We start from the raw sequence: 15,021 nt of genomic DNA, 5'->3' as shown, positions 1-15,021 counted from the left end.
TCATTCTGAGACTATTCACTAAAATCTATCTGTGTGCTAAGCACTGTCTTAGGTATTTAGAATACAGGTGAACAGAAGAAATAAAAGTCACTGCCCTCACAAAAGTTTGCCTCCTGGAAGGGGACAGACAATAAACTATAAACACAATAAATAAGTTAAGTATATGCTGGGTCCATATGTGCTACAGGAAAAAAATAGAGCAGGTAAGGAAATGCGGTGCCAGAAAAAAGGGAAAGTTCATAGATTCAAACAGGGAGCTAAGTCTAGGCTTCATTGGCAAAGTAATTTTTCAGCAAAGAAAGACCAGAAGGAGGTAAGGACAGAGCCTATATGGAAGAACAGCATTCTAGGCAGAAAGATGTTAACATTAAGAATGCATAAAATGTTATCTTTGGTTCTTTAGACCTTCAACTGTCCACATAATGAGCTGAAAGATACTAGATCATAAATTTGTTTTTATCTAAATATGACTTAATTTTACTTCTTAAATATTTTCCTAATAAGCCACGAGTGCTTTTTTAGAAATGATAAATTAAATGAAGTATTAGAAATGACTGATACAAGTAAGTTTTAAGTCTTTTTCTAAAATTCAGTTAGGAGTTTCGTCTTTCATTTCATTTATGGCCTATAAAAAGCAGTTAGAAAGGCCTGCGTTTTTTTTGATATGTACATAGGACATATCTAGTACTCAGAAAAAAACAGCAAGTGCCTCAAACACGAGAGATCACCTGGATTTAGCTTGCTACGAATATAAACATTTTTCAAATACAAATACCAATTGGTTTTTCAGAGGACGTGAATTACAAAAGTAATGATAAGCAAAGTCCAGATTTATTAACATAATAAAATAAGTACAAAATTATGGATTTCTAAAAGCTTGTTAGTTTCCACCTAATTAGATGAGGTTAGCACAATGTTTGTTTTTACCTTCCGGTGGCCTGTTAGATGTTGCCACAACGACGACCCCATTTTTGAACAGATTTTCAAAAAGCTGTTTCAGAATCATGGCATCAGCAATGTCAGTGACCTATGGACAACAACACATTTGTTTTATTTTAATTTCACTTCTGCTCTAACAAACTTGCTAATGGCTCATCTTTAAAACAAAAAATGATGGAAGTGAATTCCAAGAGAAAAATTCTAATTATCATCATGAAAAAAAGAGTCGATAATTAAAAGCATGAAAGACTGCAGTCTTTTAAACTTGACTCTTCTTTTTTGCAAGCCTATCATTTCTACGCAAATTATCAAATGATTCTATGTTAACTTCTTTTATAGAACTACAGGTGGAAGGCACAGATAATTGTCCTAAACACTTAGGAAGTCTAATTAATTAGGACTAACATGACCAACTCCCTCTTCTTACTCGCACCACAGCCCCCCCCTCCCCCGCCTCCAAAAAGATGAGAGAGAAAAAAAGAAAAAAAAAAAAACACACTGGCTGTTTGAGATTTCTAATACCTTCTGACAAAGGTCTCTGAAAAGGTGACTTTAAATGGCCATGGAACTTTAGAAATAAGGACAAGTAGCCAGTGAAACATAATCAGCTGCTGTTGAAAATAGAATGATATGACATAGATACTATTGTGCAATTGTTGCACAAAACAATTCAACAGATGGCCCATCACAAAAATAAGCAATTTCATTGTTCTTTTTAAGTGCCTTCTATTACTGTCCATGAATAATCAAAAGGCACTGCAGTCACTTCCAGCACAGCCAGTCTCTGCTAACCTTCGCAAACACAAATATTCCTTCTACAAAAGAAAAAAATTTTTTTAAAAACTTACAATGGTTAACACAGTGCTTTAAAAAAATAACTTCTGACAAAATGAGATGCATAATGAAGATAAAATTATTTCATCTAAGTATAGAGATACATATAACTATTGATCTTTTCTAAAATTATTTTTAAAAATCCACAATTAACAAATAAGCTTAATGACAATATTTTGAAAAGCTTTTAAAAATCCCAAAGAAATACAGAAATTAAGGAGGGAAGGAAATTGACTTCAAAAATAAATGAATAATGAAGGCTGATATTAATCATCGCACCTTCCCTTATGAATATAATGTGTTTTAAATATTCCCAATGTAAAAATGTTTTGATCTTTCTTTAATAGCACATTCTCAATAATTGCAATAAAACTTGTTTCATATTCACAATATATATCACATTGTTAGAGTACACGGAAAATAGTGTAATTCTTTCAAATTAGACCAAAATACTACGTTACCAACTAACTGGTTATAGTGCAACTAACAACAACCTGGGTTGGAAGGGTCTCAATCACTCTTTTTTCTCTTTACAGCTGATACCTTACTCAAAAGTTTAATTATTCCCTTCCCACTTGAACAAAACAAAACAAGACCAAGATATGGGGATGTACAGATATTTTTTCTGTCTCAGGGTATAACTTTAAAACATTAACTAAAAAACTACTAAAGGTTATTAAATTAAAAAGACTTCAGGAACTTACAAAGTGGTGAATAAAATGAAAAGAAAAGTGGCACTGATATTAATTAATTTGGAGCTTAGGATCACTGTCAAATTTTGCTTCCGCAAAAACACTCAGAGAGAAGGCCCTTTTCAAATGCTCAAACACCAGTGGCATTTCTGATGAGAGGACAGAACAGCTTGCAAATTTTAGAAGCAACTGCACTTTTAAATTGGATTCCCAATATACTGACTTTTAAAAAGAATGAAATCAATTAAAAGTTACCCAATTTTAGAGAATAAAAATGGTCACTTGACTATCTCACTGATGTTTTTGAAAAAAAGTTAAAATAGCTTTTGAGCGATAAGGTTCAGAAAAGTTAAGGGACATTTAGCTTGTAACACACTGTAAAGGTTTAAACCGAAAGTTGGAGAAAGCAAACAATAAAGACTTGAGGTTGAATTATCATTTGTTGTTTTTGTACTACAGAGTGGTTTTTGCTCCATCAGAGTAAATTAACTTGGAGAAGCTATGGCTAATTAATAAAGCAGGAGTCAGTTGGTGTAGCCAAGTGCCAAAGAATACTCTTTTGATCTTGCCCCTGTACTTGTTCAGCTTTGCTGGGGAACAGTAATTTTACAGTATGAGTGAACAGAAGACAATTGGCCACACATTCTTGAAGAGTGGGCTTTTTCAGCACCCAGCATTTCATTACTACCAGGAACAAAAGAGAAGGCTACAGATTACCAATAAGGGTAGTCTGCTAATACAGAGAGTGGAGACATTTCATTAGCATTAAAGAGAAAAGATTTTTTTATGACCTAGAGTTGCTTTCCATTATGACTCACTTAAGTAAAAAAGAAAAAAAAAAATCTAATAGTTAATTTACATGTGTAAGTGCTTGAGTTTCAGTCATCCACTGATTGGTGCAGTGCCATGTAATGAGTGACAAACATAAGCATGCATTATCGGTAATTAGTATTAGCACAAAAATAAGCATATATTTTTATTAGCACTTTTTAATAGCTTTCCTGTTTTATAAAAACGGTCAAAACTATTTTTTAATGATATTGATAGCATACAGAGGAGAATTTTACATGATATTCTGCTCATCAGAAATCTTTTTTTTAACCATATTAGGAAAACATCTAACCAATGTCCCTTAAAAAAGGCAAGAAGAAATAACATATTTTTAAGTTGATTTCCTTCAGTATTCTGATATCTTTGGAATCATAAATAGTTTAATAAGAAATATAAGCATTCAAGGAGGCATAAGAAAGACACTAAAAAAATTTTAAGGAAAACCTATTTTTTTATTTCAGCCACTAAAACACATAAAAACCCATCTAGACAAATTCTCAAAGTAAGAATACTATTTCTGATACCACAAGTAAAACTGAAATGCTACACTTACTAAAGATGACCAAGCTAATGAGGAATACATTCTATAAATGCAATCTGAATGCTACCAAAACATAGTGTGAAAAATGCCTTAAATTCAAGAGCAAAAAAAGAAAAAATATGTTCTTGTTTTTAAGCAGCAATAATTCCCATTCATCTCCCCAGTAAAATAAATATTGTTAATTAATATCACCTAAAACCCAATAATAATTACTTAAAAGTCAATTTAAGATTCAATTTTAAAAGAGGAGTAGTGATTATAAACATACTGTTGTTAAGATTAAAGTGCCTAAAAAATTCTTTTCTAGTAAATCAGTAATGTATTGTACTAGGCCTAAACAGGTTTAAGGTTCTATCATTCAAGCATCTACTAAAAGCCTATCTAGCTCTACCTAGATCTGTATATTTATACACAAAATAGAAGACATCATATACCAAGGAGAACATATAACATAGCTGTTCTTACTAGTGAATAAGAGCACTGATGATGGGTTCAAATTGAGTTACCAGCTGTGCAACCCTGGACAAGTTACTTAACCTCTCTGACCCTTAATTTCCTCATCAATATATGAAAGCAATACTTGCAAAATTGTTATGTTACATATAGTGAATCCTCAGGAAATGTTAACTATGACTATTACCTATGTGTGGCATGTATGCTAGTATAATTCCATATTATTTATATATAGCTGTATAGAATTTTAGCTGTAGATGTAATATACAGTAGCGTAATATACAGTAGTTAACCGGCATATAGAAAACACTCAGTAAACAGTAGTTAATATTACAGAATATACCTAATAGAATGTAAGCATTCTAATAAATGGGCATTGCCTCAGATAATTCGTAAAAGGTGGCTTTTAATTAGAACATAAACAAACACAGAAAAAAATTCAAGTATGGGGACAATATCAAAAGAGTATTCTTTGGCACTTGGCTATACCAACTGACTCCTGCTTTATTAATTAGCCATAGCTTCTCCAAGTTAATTTACTCTGATGGACAAAAATGTTAAGATAATTCAGAATGTTGACAGGAAAAAATGTGGGTTATTACTATATATAAAAGAAATTGGACTTAGTTGGAGGACTACTTCAATAGTTATTTAGTACTAGGATTTATTCATTCACTCATTCATTCATTCACTCATTATATTATTCATTCATTCATTCATTCGTTTCAAAGCACTGTTCTAGACACGTGAGATACATCGATTAGCAAAACAAAGATTCCTGTCTTCAAGTCTACATTGTGGAGAAATACATATAATAAACAGTAAACATAATAAGTAAATATATATGTTAGAAAGTGATATATGCTATGAAAAAAACAGGGTAAGGGGCATTGGAAATGTGGAGTTCAGTGGCAAATTGCAATTTTAAATAGTGTTGGATAGGCCTCATTAAGGAGCTAATTGAGCAAAGATCTGAATAATATTATGATGGGTATCTGGGGAACAGTGTTTCATGCAGAAAGAACATCCAGTGCAAAGGTTCTGCCTATTTGTTCTAAATATATTAAGGAATATATTAAGCGTTGGTACAGTAATGTTTTAGGGTAACCTTTCACCCTCTTGAATTTTAGAAAAAGGGGACAAAAGATCTGGACGTATAATAATCCAATTTTAGTGTCTTAGAAGAGTTTCCTTAAGACCAACAGAAGACCATCCAGAATACTGAAATCAGGAAATCCAGGCTCAGCTCTGTGATGGCCTCTGACTTTAGGGGACACATTCTTGCCCTCATACTCTCGCTTTCTGTGGCTCTTCTCAATAATTAGCATATTCAAATATTGGCCTTTTCTTGCATATAATGGTCAGCTCCAAGGTTCACATTTGGAATGCAGAAGAAATAAAAGGGCAAGAATATTAACATTTTTCATTCTAGGACATTCAGGCCAACTTACTCAAAGAAGAGGGTCTCTCATGTTGTCAACTCTAACACTCTAGAATGCTACACTGAAATTTGGACTCAAAAAAAAGTAATCAATTTGGCATTCAGCACTGTTTTATCATCTCTGTGCATATTTCTTCAGAGTCCTAGTAAGAAAGAAGCATTTGGTATAACACCTATTATTAGCTATGATTCCCTAATCTATGAAGAAAATAGGATTGAAAACAGTAGGGAACAAAGAGCTAGGCTGAAAGCATAGCAGAGAAAGTCAGAGAGGAAGCACGAGGTTTTGAGCAAAAGGAATGACACTATCTTATGTAGCATAATATCCCCCCTGCCTTAGAGTTTAAGCCCTTTTAGGTTGGGCTTACTGCCGCCAAAAGCATCCTAGTAGATATCTCATCTCTTTGCTTTGCTTGGGCTTAAGTTCATCAGGTAATTCTCTTTCCATTGGAGAAAATTTTATATTAAGGAACGTGACATTTCCTCACAGTACTTCTATTTTTGATTTCTTTTATAGATCACAGGGAAATCTCTCTTGACATAGAAGACAGGAACAAAACATGAGTTGAATAGTTCCACTCTCATTAAGACTATTTGCAAGAAACAGGAGATCCAGCTAAAGAAAGGGGGTTTACTTAAGACTCCAGAAGGGGAACAGCACTTCCTGGTACTGCAGCTGGAGACCAGGCTGGGATTAGAGGTAGCTCTGGAGAGCTCAGCCACTGTCTAGGGAGCACCCTACCACTCTTGCCTCTAATGTGATTCGGTTACTTCCTATGTCTCTTTACTCCTGTCTCATTGCTAAATGGGAACTTCCTCTGTGCTTTTTGGTTCAAATATTTGAGAGAGAAGGTATATGACTGGCCCAACCCTAGGCCACAGCACACAAGTCCAAGTTTGTGGACAAGCTTGTGGACTAGCTACTCATAGATCAGATGTCCAGACATGGTCCATTTGACTGTGGAACAGGTAGGGTCCTGTAGTATAGAATAAGACTCTTTAAAGCAACTGGGATGGATGAGTAAATGAAGGAATGAACATCAAACCAACTCTAGGTAGGGCAGGCAATGACAGACAGCTCCATTACATCTCTTTCTCTTGGTTGGCAATCAACATTTTATAAGCAAGGAGCCTGTCTCTGTCTTGTTCTCCTTTGTTCTTAATATGTAAGTTGAAAAAAACCCTTTTTGTTGCCTGAATTTCTTTTGCAAGACTCAAGTCATTTAGAATATTATATCCTGATAGTTGCTTCTGTTTCCTTCTCCCCAACCAGGTATCAACTTTATGCAATCTTAACTTAACAGAAAATGCCCAGGGCAACCAGGAAGGTTTCTATTAGGACCTCACTAACAGGGCAGCATTGTGACTTCCACGGGCCCTAGGCGTTTTCACCTTTGTGAGCACCTTCCTCACTAACAAATTAATTAACTATATATAAATTAGATTTTATAACTGCATTGGTATAAAACAAGTATAATATAGATACATATACAACCTGGATTCATTGCTGATATATTCATTTTTCTTCAAAATTTATAAGAAATTAAAATATTTTCATGAATCCCTGAAAGTATCATGGACCTCAGGTGCTGTGACTATCAAGCCTAATGGGTAATTTGGCGCCTCGTACAGACAGATTCTCATTGCTTCCCAAACTTCTGAAATAGCCTTGCCAGAAGTCCTCATGTCGACATGGCAACCATTTCTCTGACTGTTTAAAATATACATTTTTTTAAGTTAAGAATAATGATTTTTACATGCTACTTAGGAAATTCTAATGCTTTACTTTCCTCATCTATATGATGAAGACAGTAATAACTATTTTACAGGATTAAATAAAGGACATAAAAATACTTTGTAAACCATGAATCATTTTACAAAGGTTGGTTATTAATATATCTTTTTAATGTTTAACTTAATCAAAAATTTAGCTGTGCCAATTCAATTTTATTTAGAGATAATTTAAGAGACTCATAATGAGAAAAGAAGGGAGATGTTCTTTATTGATTCGTCACTGACTTTCTGTTGAAGGCACCACAACGGTTAACTTGATGCTATTTTTAGAACTACATGAGGCCCTTCTCTTTCTGCACTACCACGTTGGTGTACTGAGTATACCTTCTCAGAGTAGTGGGAAACATCTCTTTTCCACAGGCCTCTCTTTCGAAGACCTTTGTACTTCTGTGATACAAAGGTGAATGCCAAGCTGTCTTACTATGACTGAGGGAGAAAAGAAGTAAATATTCCTCTTCCCCAGCTGGTTCAGTTTAACACCACTCCTGGTGAAATTCCTCTTTGTCATCTATCATAAATCAAAACCATTGTTAGCTATGTGGGTCGAGCTGTCTCATTTGGGATAAAGGCATCATGACCACATCATATTTTCCACTAACCCAGGTTTTTAAGCATGGAAGACCAGGAAATAACGCATTACCACTTTAAATACATAATTTCAGAGAATCTTAAAACTGGAAGAAACTTTAAAATTCAACTAGAGCAATTCTCTCACTTCATCACAAATATCAAACGAGTTGTGTGAATCACCCAAGCCTATTAAAGAGTAGACACACATGAATGTTAGTTTTCTACCTTTGAAAGTTCTCTAGGCCTTTATTCTAGGCAATCAGACACAGGAGTTTCTGCACTCAGCTTCAGAAATATTTTCCAAAAGCTTTAGTGTGAAGCTTTATTTTTAAGCTTATATTCAGTACTTGTAAATTTTTCTATTTTCATTCCAATAATCAGTTGCTCTTATGATAAGCATTATAGAAAACCAACTATTACATTTCAGACTACTAAGTAAAGCAAATAAAAAAGAAGTAATTTTTAATCTAGAGTATCATTTAGCATTATTATTATTACTACCACTACTATTACTACACTGGGCATAACATAGGATACAGAGTAAGCATAAGACATGCTGTTAGCTTTCATGCCACATTTGCTCTCATAAGAAATAAAGGTTAGGAAATAATTTACTACCAATTTAAATGCACATTGCAGAGAATCCTAAAACTAGAAAAAAACTATAAAAGTTCAACAAGGACAATTCTCTCCCTTTAGCACAGATAAGCTGTGAAGCTTAAATGAGATGTGTGAATCACTTGCTTTTTATATAACACTTAAAAAAAAACTTGAAAAATCTTTAAAGACATTATTAGGTAATCATTACATTATCTCCATCATAGTGTGGGGGGAATGTGAATCCACTGACTAGAGTATTGAGATGGGCAAACTTTTCCTATAAAAGGCTGAATAGTAAATACTTTAGGCTTTACAAGCCACATATGGTCTCTGTTGCATTTTCTTTTTCTTTTTCTTAATGATCCTTTAAAAATATAAAAATTATTCTTTTCCCACTGACCATATAAAAGCAGATGGGCCACATCTGCCTTGTGCAAGCTGTGACAGTAATATTAAAGTCATAAGAGATAATGTATCAAATCAACTTTTAAGCAATGATAAAATTGAAAACAGACTTTAAATTTTCACAGTTCATTCGGTACACCATTCTACATCCATGAATCATCTCTGCATTACCTGAAATTCATCAAAACATAAGAGACATGCTTCTTCACTGATTTCTTCAGCTATGGGAGCTATTGGATCATATGATTTAGACATGAACCCTGGTTTCCTTTTTGGCAAACTCTGTTTAAGGCGGTGTATTCCTTAAATGAATGAAATTAAACACAAAATCAAACATTGTATTAATAATACATTTTAGACAACTATAACACTTTTTAAATCTCTAAATGAAACTTTCGTGTAAAGGTAAAAATTAAGTTTAAATTCCACAATCAAATGTGATTATTGAAATTGGTTGCATTTTTTCTATCCCCAAATAAGTTGTTCACATGTTATTATACTTCTATGGTTGTAAGGATACTTTGTGGTCATTCCACCTTTATTCTTCGATCATGTCAGAGATGACAAAGAGATAGACTAGATGACTAGACAGTGACTAGATGGATCAACAAATCAATCTCAGTCCTAACTTTCAGGGATGCGGGCAGGGATGCCTCTTCTATGTCTAGCATATCTAAACAGAATGTTCTCTTGTCTCTATCCTAATACACTAAATCCATACCCACTTTACTCATTATATGTATTCTAAATGCTGAATACATTAGAAGAAAAAAAAACATTCCTTCCTTGAGGAGGTTATTGTGTAGCTGATAGCAAAAATGATGTAACATAAGAACACTGACAAAGCAATAAGGCATATATACAAGTACAAACTGAATGCTGACATGCTAAGGAGATACAGCAGAAATGACCTAATCAAGAATAACTTCTTGAAATAGATGAGGTTTTAACATTTCTTACTGATCCTTAGTAGAAAGAGAAAATGCCTGCCCTTCAAGTAGTAACTTCTATTCTTTTATTTGGAAATACTGATTTGTCTGCAGGACCAACTCTGGACACATTAATTGTTTCAATATAGCACAAAACAAATGAAACCAAACAAAATCTTACTTTAAGCAAAAATCTATTTTTAAAAAGATTAAAATATTAAGAATTTTAAAAGATGAGGGAAACTATTTTGTAGTGTTTGCCCACTAAAAAATCACTTCTTCCTGATCACTTACTTTTGTGAACATCTAGCATGAAACCATGAAAATGAACCCGTTTTTTCCTCTTCATTTCCACATAAGCATAAAACATGTCCATCACCATTGTTTTCCCTGTACCTTAAAAAAAAAAAAAAAAGAATACTATTAAACAGTATGTACTGATTGCTCTAATGATTGTTCATTAGCTTTGAGATAATGAAACCGTACTCTTCTACTGAAAAGCTTAAGACGAAGTTACTTTTTTAGGAGTGTTTATATTTTATATTAAACTAGCTAAAAATAAAATGTTGATGTTTCTCTTTTCTGTAAAAATCCTGTTTTTAGGAAATATAATATTTAGTTAACATTACAAGGGGCTATTTCCCCCAGAGAACTATGTTCATAAACTGAAAAGACTGGAAGATTATTCATTGTTCAGTTTCTCTTCCAAAATGTGCCAGTACGGATAAAATAACTTAATTAAATAAATATTTATTGGGCCATTAGTAAACGTGAACTGTGTTAGGCACTATGGGAAAATTAAAAAATGAAAAATAAAAAAGTAAAGATTAGCATCTAATATAAATATTGAAAATAAGTAACAGATGTAGATTAGACCTGGAGAATTGCCAATTATAACACTTTTTAAAAATCTGAAAACATAGGTCTTTCAAAATTGAAATTCTGATATGGTCAGTCCTTATCATTAAATTATGTAATTTTCAACACTCTGAAACTTTTCACCATTACGACTGCATTAGTAATCAAAGAGTCAACAGCCTGGGCATTTATCATGGACATGCACGGAAAGCCTATTCCCAAGTAGAAAGCCCAGGGCTCTGGGGACAGTGGCAGTGCTCAAGCTCAGTTCACACCAAGCATTTCTTGGCAGGCCAGGCCAGGGCATGCTGGTCCTGTCTCTAATCCTTCCTGCGTCTCCTACCACCACCCACCACGGTGCCCATGTTCTTCTCGCAGGGTCTGCAATTAAGGAAGTGAGATCTGAATCTTAAATCTTTAGGGCTTTCCTCCATTCCACAGGAACACTTTGTGCCTGTGTGATTTAAATTTCCAGAACGTTTTCTGCATATAAAAATACAATTTACTGAACAGATTTTTAATAAAGAGGCCACTTAGACTGAAAAGTAATTATTTTGCAAAAATATTCTGTGCAATATCTCTTGATAGAGTGAGTGGCAACAGATTTTAAATTACATTTATCTGATAAGGTAAATCAATAAAGTTTCAAATTCTGCCTCATAAAGCATAGTATACTTCTTGATCTAGTCATGAATTATCTAACCAAAAATGTGAATAATATATATTTGAATGTAGTCTTTGTGATCTTTAAAAAATGGGCTTAAAATATAACAAGACCATCCTATAAAAAGTTTCTGGAGATAAAAGTGAAAAAAAGAAAATCATAAAGGAAAAGACTGATAGATTAGTCTACATGAAATCAACCTTCTGAACACCAAAATGATCATAAATAAAATTAATATCCTTATTCATTTAATCAATATATTTTTACTGAACGCCTACCAATTGTGAAGCCCTATTCTAGGTACTTAGGACATGCTAGTGAACAAAACTAACAAAAATGTCTGCTCTCATGAAACTTGGGAGTTTAACCTTTTATGTCTTTAAGATATAAAGAGCTCTTAGAAACTACAATGGATTTTTTTTTTTTGGTCTGTCCTAAATCTCTTCCTTCTGAAAACTTCTCTACTTAGAATGATTCTATGAGGGTATCAATCACAGAGTGGACCAATAAAAATACCCCATTACCCCATACAGTGTGGTTGGTCCTTCTATGGGTATGTGACTCAATTAGGTCAGGTTCTGTGAGGGTAGTTAATATAGATTTTTAGAATGAAAATCATCTCTTCTCCTTTTAATAGAACAACCTAGAAGATCCCAGGAGCCATCTTTCCTGTAACATCAGAAAATTCTTACTAAGAATGAAGCCAAAAATAAGGAAAGCAGAACCAAAAGATGAAGAAGGGATAGGGAGAGTAGAAGGAGATTCCTAAAATATTATTTAAGCTCACATCTCTATCCATAGCTGAATCAGGCTCATATCTCTATTCATGACTCAATAAGATCATTACCTCATGGAATAATTAAACCAACCATTAAATTCTTCGCTGGCTCAGCTAATTCAACTTTTTTTTTTTCTGCAACCAAAAGAATACTGAACAATGTAGAATTAATGGGGGGAGAAAACGATGATCAATGTGCAAAGAACACGAGTATTCAAACAACACAAAAATATGAATAGCTTTAAACATATTTTTTAAAGTTTAACTCCATCAGAAATAAAAGGAATACAAATTAAAATACCAATGATTACCATTTTTATGTGGCTGAGGATGTGGGTAAATAAGCACTCTGACACACTTCTAGTGGGGGTGTAAGACCAATCCTTTTGGAAGTCATTCGTCAATGTCTATCAAAAGGTTTAAAATATTCATAACTAAAATCAATACCATAAAGATATTTGCTCCCTAAATTATTTCAAAGTTCAATGGTATCCCAATCAAAATCAGTTTAGGATTAACTTGACAACATGCTTCTAAAGTCTATCATCTCTTAAAAAAATATATATATATATAATATATATATGCCTATCTACAGGAAATTGGTTAAGTGAATTGTAGAACATTCATATAACAAAATAGTATACATCCAGTAAAATGAATGATATAGATCAATATGTACTGATATGGCATGATACCTAAGATCTACAATTAAAAATATAAAGTACTTAACATTTGAATAAAACAAAATAAACACCTGCCACACTTTAAAAATTCACATGAGTGAATAAAAAAAAGTTTCAAAAATATTCCAAAAAATTGATAAATACCAAGTAATAAAGGTTGATGGAGGCAAGGAGGAAAGGGAGAAGAACTACATAATAAAAATGTATTATAAAATTAGAGAAATTACATTTGAGTGGTACTGGATTTTTTTTAAAAAATCAAACCAAATTAGTAGACCCAAGTGTGTGTGTGTGTGCGTGTGTGTGTGTGTGTGTACATATACATATATATGTATATATACATATATATATACGTATATATATGTGTATCTGAAAAAATTAACTGCTAAAGACAAATACCAACCATTTGCAAAAAATAAAACTATATCAATACCTCACATTTCACATTAAAATAAATTTCAGATGAATCCAAGATGCTAAAAAAAAAAATGAAAGACTCAGAAGATAACATATGTGAACATCTGTATAACTTTGGAGTGGGGAAGGCTTAGCGATGTGTATTAGGAAAATGAAAACTTGTGAGAGACCATGTGAAATTAACTGGTTCTAGTCTTATCATCCCAATATAAACAACTACAAAAGTAGATAAAATATATAAAACCAATGTTTTCAGACATTGAAAAAGAAGCAAGAAAAGGCTCTGATCCCTGAAAGATGGGAAAAAACAAGATGAGCCTTATATCACTCCAGCTTTTGGCCTTGAAGCACCTTCTAGATAGATGCACAGTAAGGGGGAATCCAAGTAAAATACCCAGGTCTGGCTAAGTTGGGGCAAGAGATCAGAATTATGGGAGTCCAACACAGGTGAAATCTGCAAGACTAAGTGCCAGAGAGAAGGAGGCCTTATAATGAAGAGCTCCAGAAACCACCATATGGGTACTGTTGAGTCACTGGCTGAATATTAGCTGCTCAGGTGTAGAGTGATACTCCATGTGAAAATGTCAAAATATGTCACATGTAAGGGTAAGTTTTCTTTCCTGAAACTATTTTTCAGGTGAGTGTGTATTCATACACTGGGTCAGGATGTAAAATATCTTTCTTGCTGTGGGTCACATTCAAAAAAGTTTCAACGCCATTGCAACAGCTTATGAGCTTTGGGTAAGTAAAGCTGCATCTGCTTTAATTCACCATTACATGTCTAGAAACAACAAACTACCTGACACAGGCAGATGCTCAACAAACATTTGTCAAGAGAATGGAAGAATGAGGACAAGAGATATTGGGAAAGGGAAAAAAACAACACTAAATTTTACCTATGTCACAATCTTGCTTTAGTCTCTACAGAATCCTAAATAAAACCTTGTATTTTTCTCAGAAGATTCTTGCTAGGAAAGTAATCCGTAAAACCTAAAACTCTTTTTTACGTTCTAACTTTCAAGCCTATAGATAGGTAACCAAAATTAACTACTTGAGAGTCCCCACCCCATACCCCACCCAGTGCCATCCTTTTTATAGTTGGTCCCCTGCAGAAGGAGATGTAAGTGGTGTCCTCCTCACTGCCTCCAGGCCCAGTCAAATTTTGCTATCCAACTCCTAATCTTAAAACCAGCTTACCTTTCGACTGATGAAATTATCAATGTGAAATAGGAAAGGTTCAACCAAGAGGCAGCAGAAAAAGGACTGTTCAACAAAAAGTTCGTTTATTCTCTACTAATGTATTGGAGAAATAATCCTGCCATCACCACTGCAGCCAGGAGTCAAAAACCACGTTGTAGGGTAAGAATGAAGCCACAAAATACTACTACTACAGCTTCTGCATGACATGTGCTAAGCATTTTATTGATAAAAACATTTTGTTTCAAGATTGAACCATGATGATAATCCCTCCAATTTACATATCAACTCTACTGGGGTTCCCTGGATTGAGGGTCCACCTGAGTCAATCATTTCAACACATCTGTGTCAAAAGAGAGTAAAATAGGCATGACAGAGCCCAAGTCAAGTACATG

General features: G+C 33.7%; 1 protein-coding gene across 5 annotated transcripts in view; it reads right to left on the bottom strand.

Moving 5' to 3' along the window:
* AFG1L (AFG1 like ATPase) overlaps positions 1-15,021 on the bottom strand; it is a 168,560-nt gene that overhangs the window by 91,134 nt on the left and 62,405 nt on the right. For 4 of the 5 annotated variants that reach the window (XM_025042398.1, XM_025042400.1, XM_006926054.3 and 1 more), the window contains exons 4-6: positions 10,324-10,425; positions 9,272-9,402; positions 928-1,027 (exon numbers count right to left, since the gene is read on the bottom strand). In XM_025042398.1, the coding sequence (XP_024898166.1) occupies positions 928-1,027; positions 9,272-9,402; positions 10,324-10,425 (333 nt within the window). The remainder of the gene's footprint in view (positions 1-927; positions 1,028-9,271; positions 9,403-10,323; positions 10,426-15,021) is intronic. The other variant, XM_025042401.1, reaches the window with a different exon arrangement.

This window comes from Pteropus alecto, unplaced genomic scaffold, assembly GCF_000325575.1.
Source record: "Pteropus alecto unplaced genomic scaffold, ASM32557v1 scaffold79, whole genome shotgun sequence".
NCBI classification, from domain to species: domain Eukaryota; kingdom Metazoa; phylum Chordata; class Mammalia; order Chiroptera; family Pteropodidae; genus Pteropus; species Pteropus alecto.
This window is presented reverse-complemented; position numbering and strand designations above follow the sequence as displayed.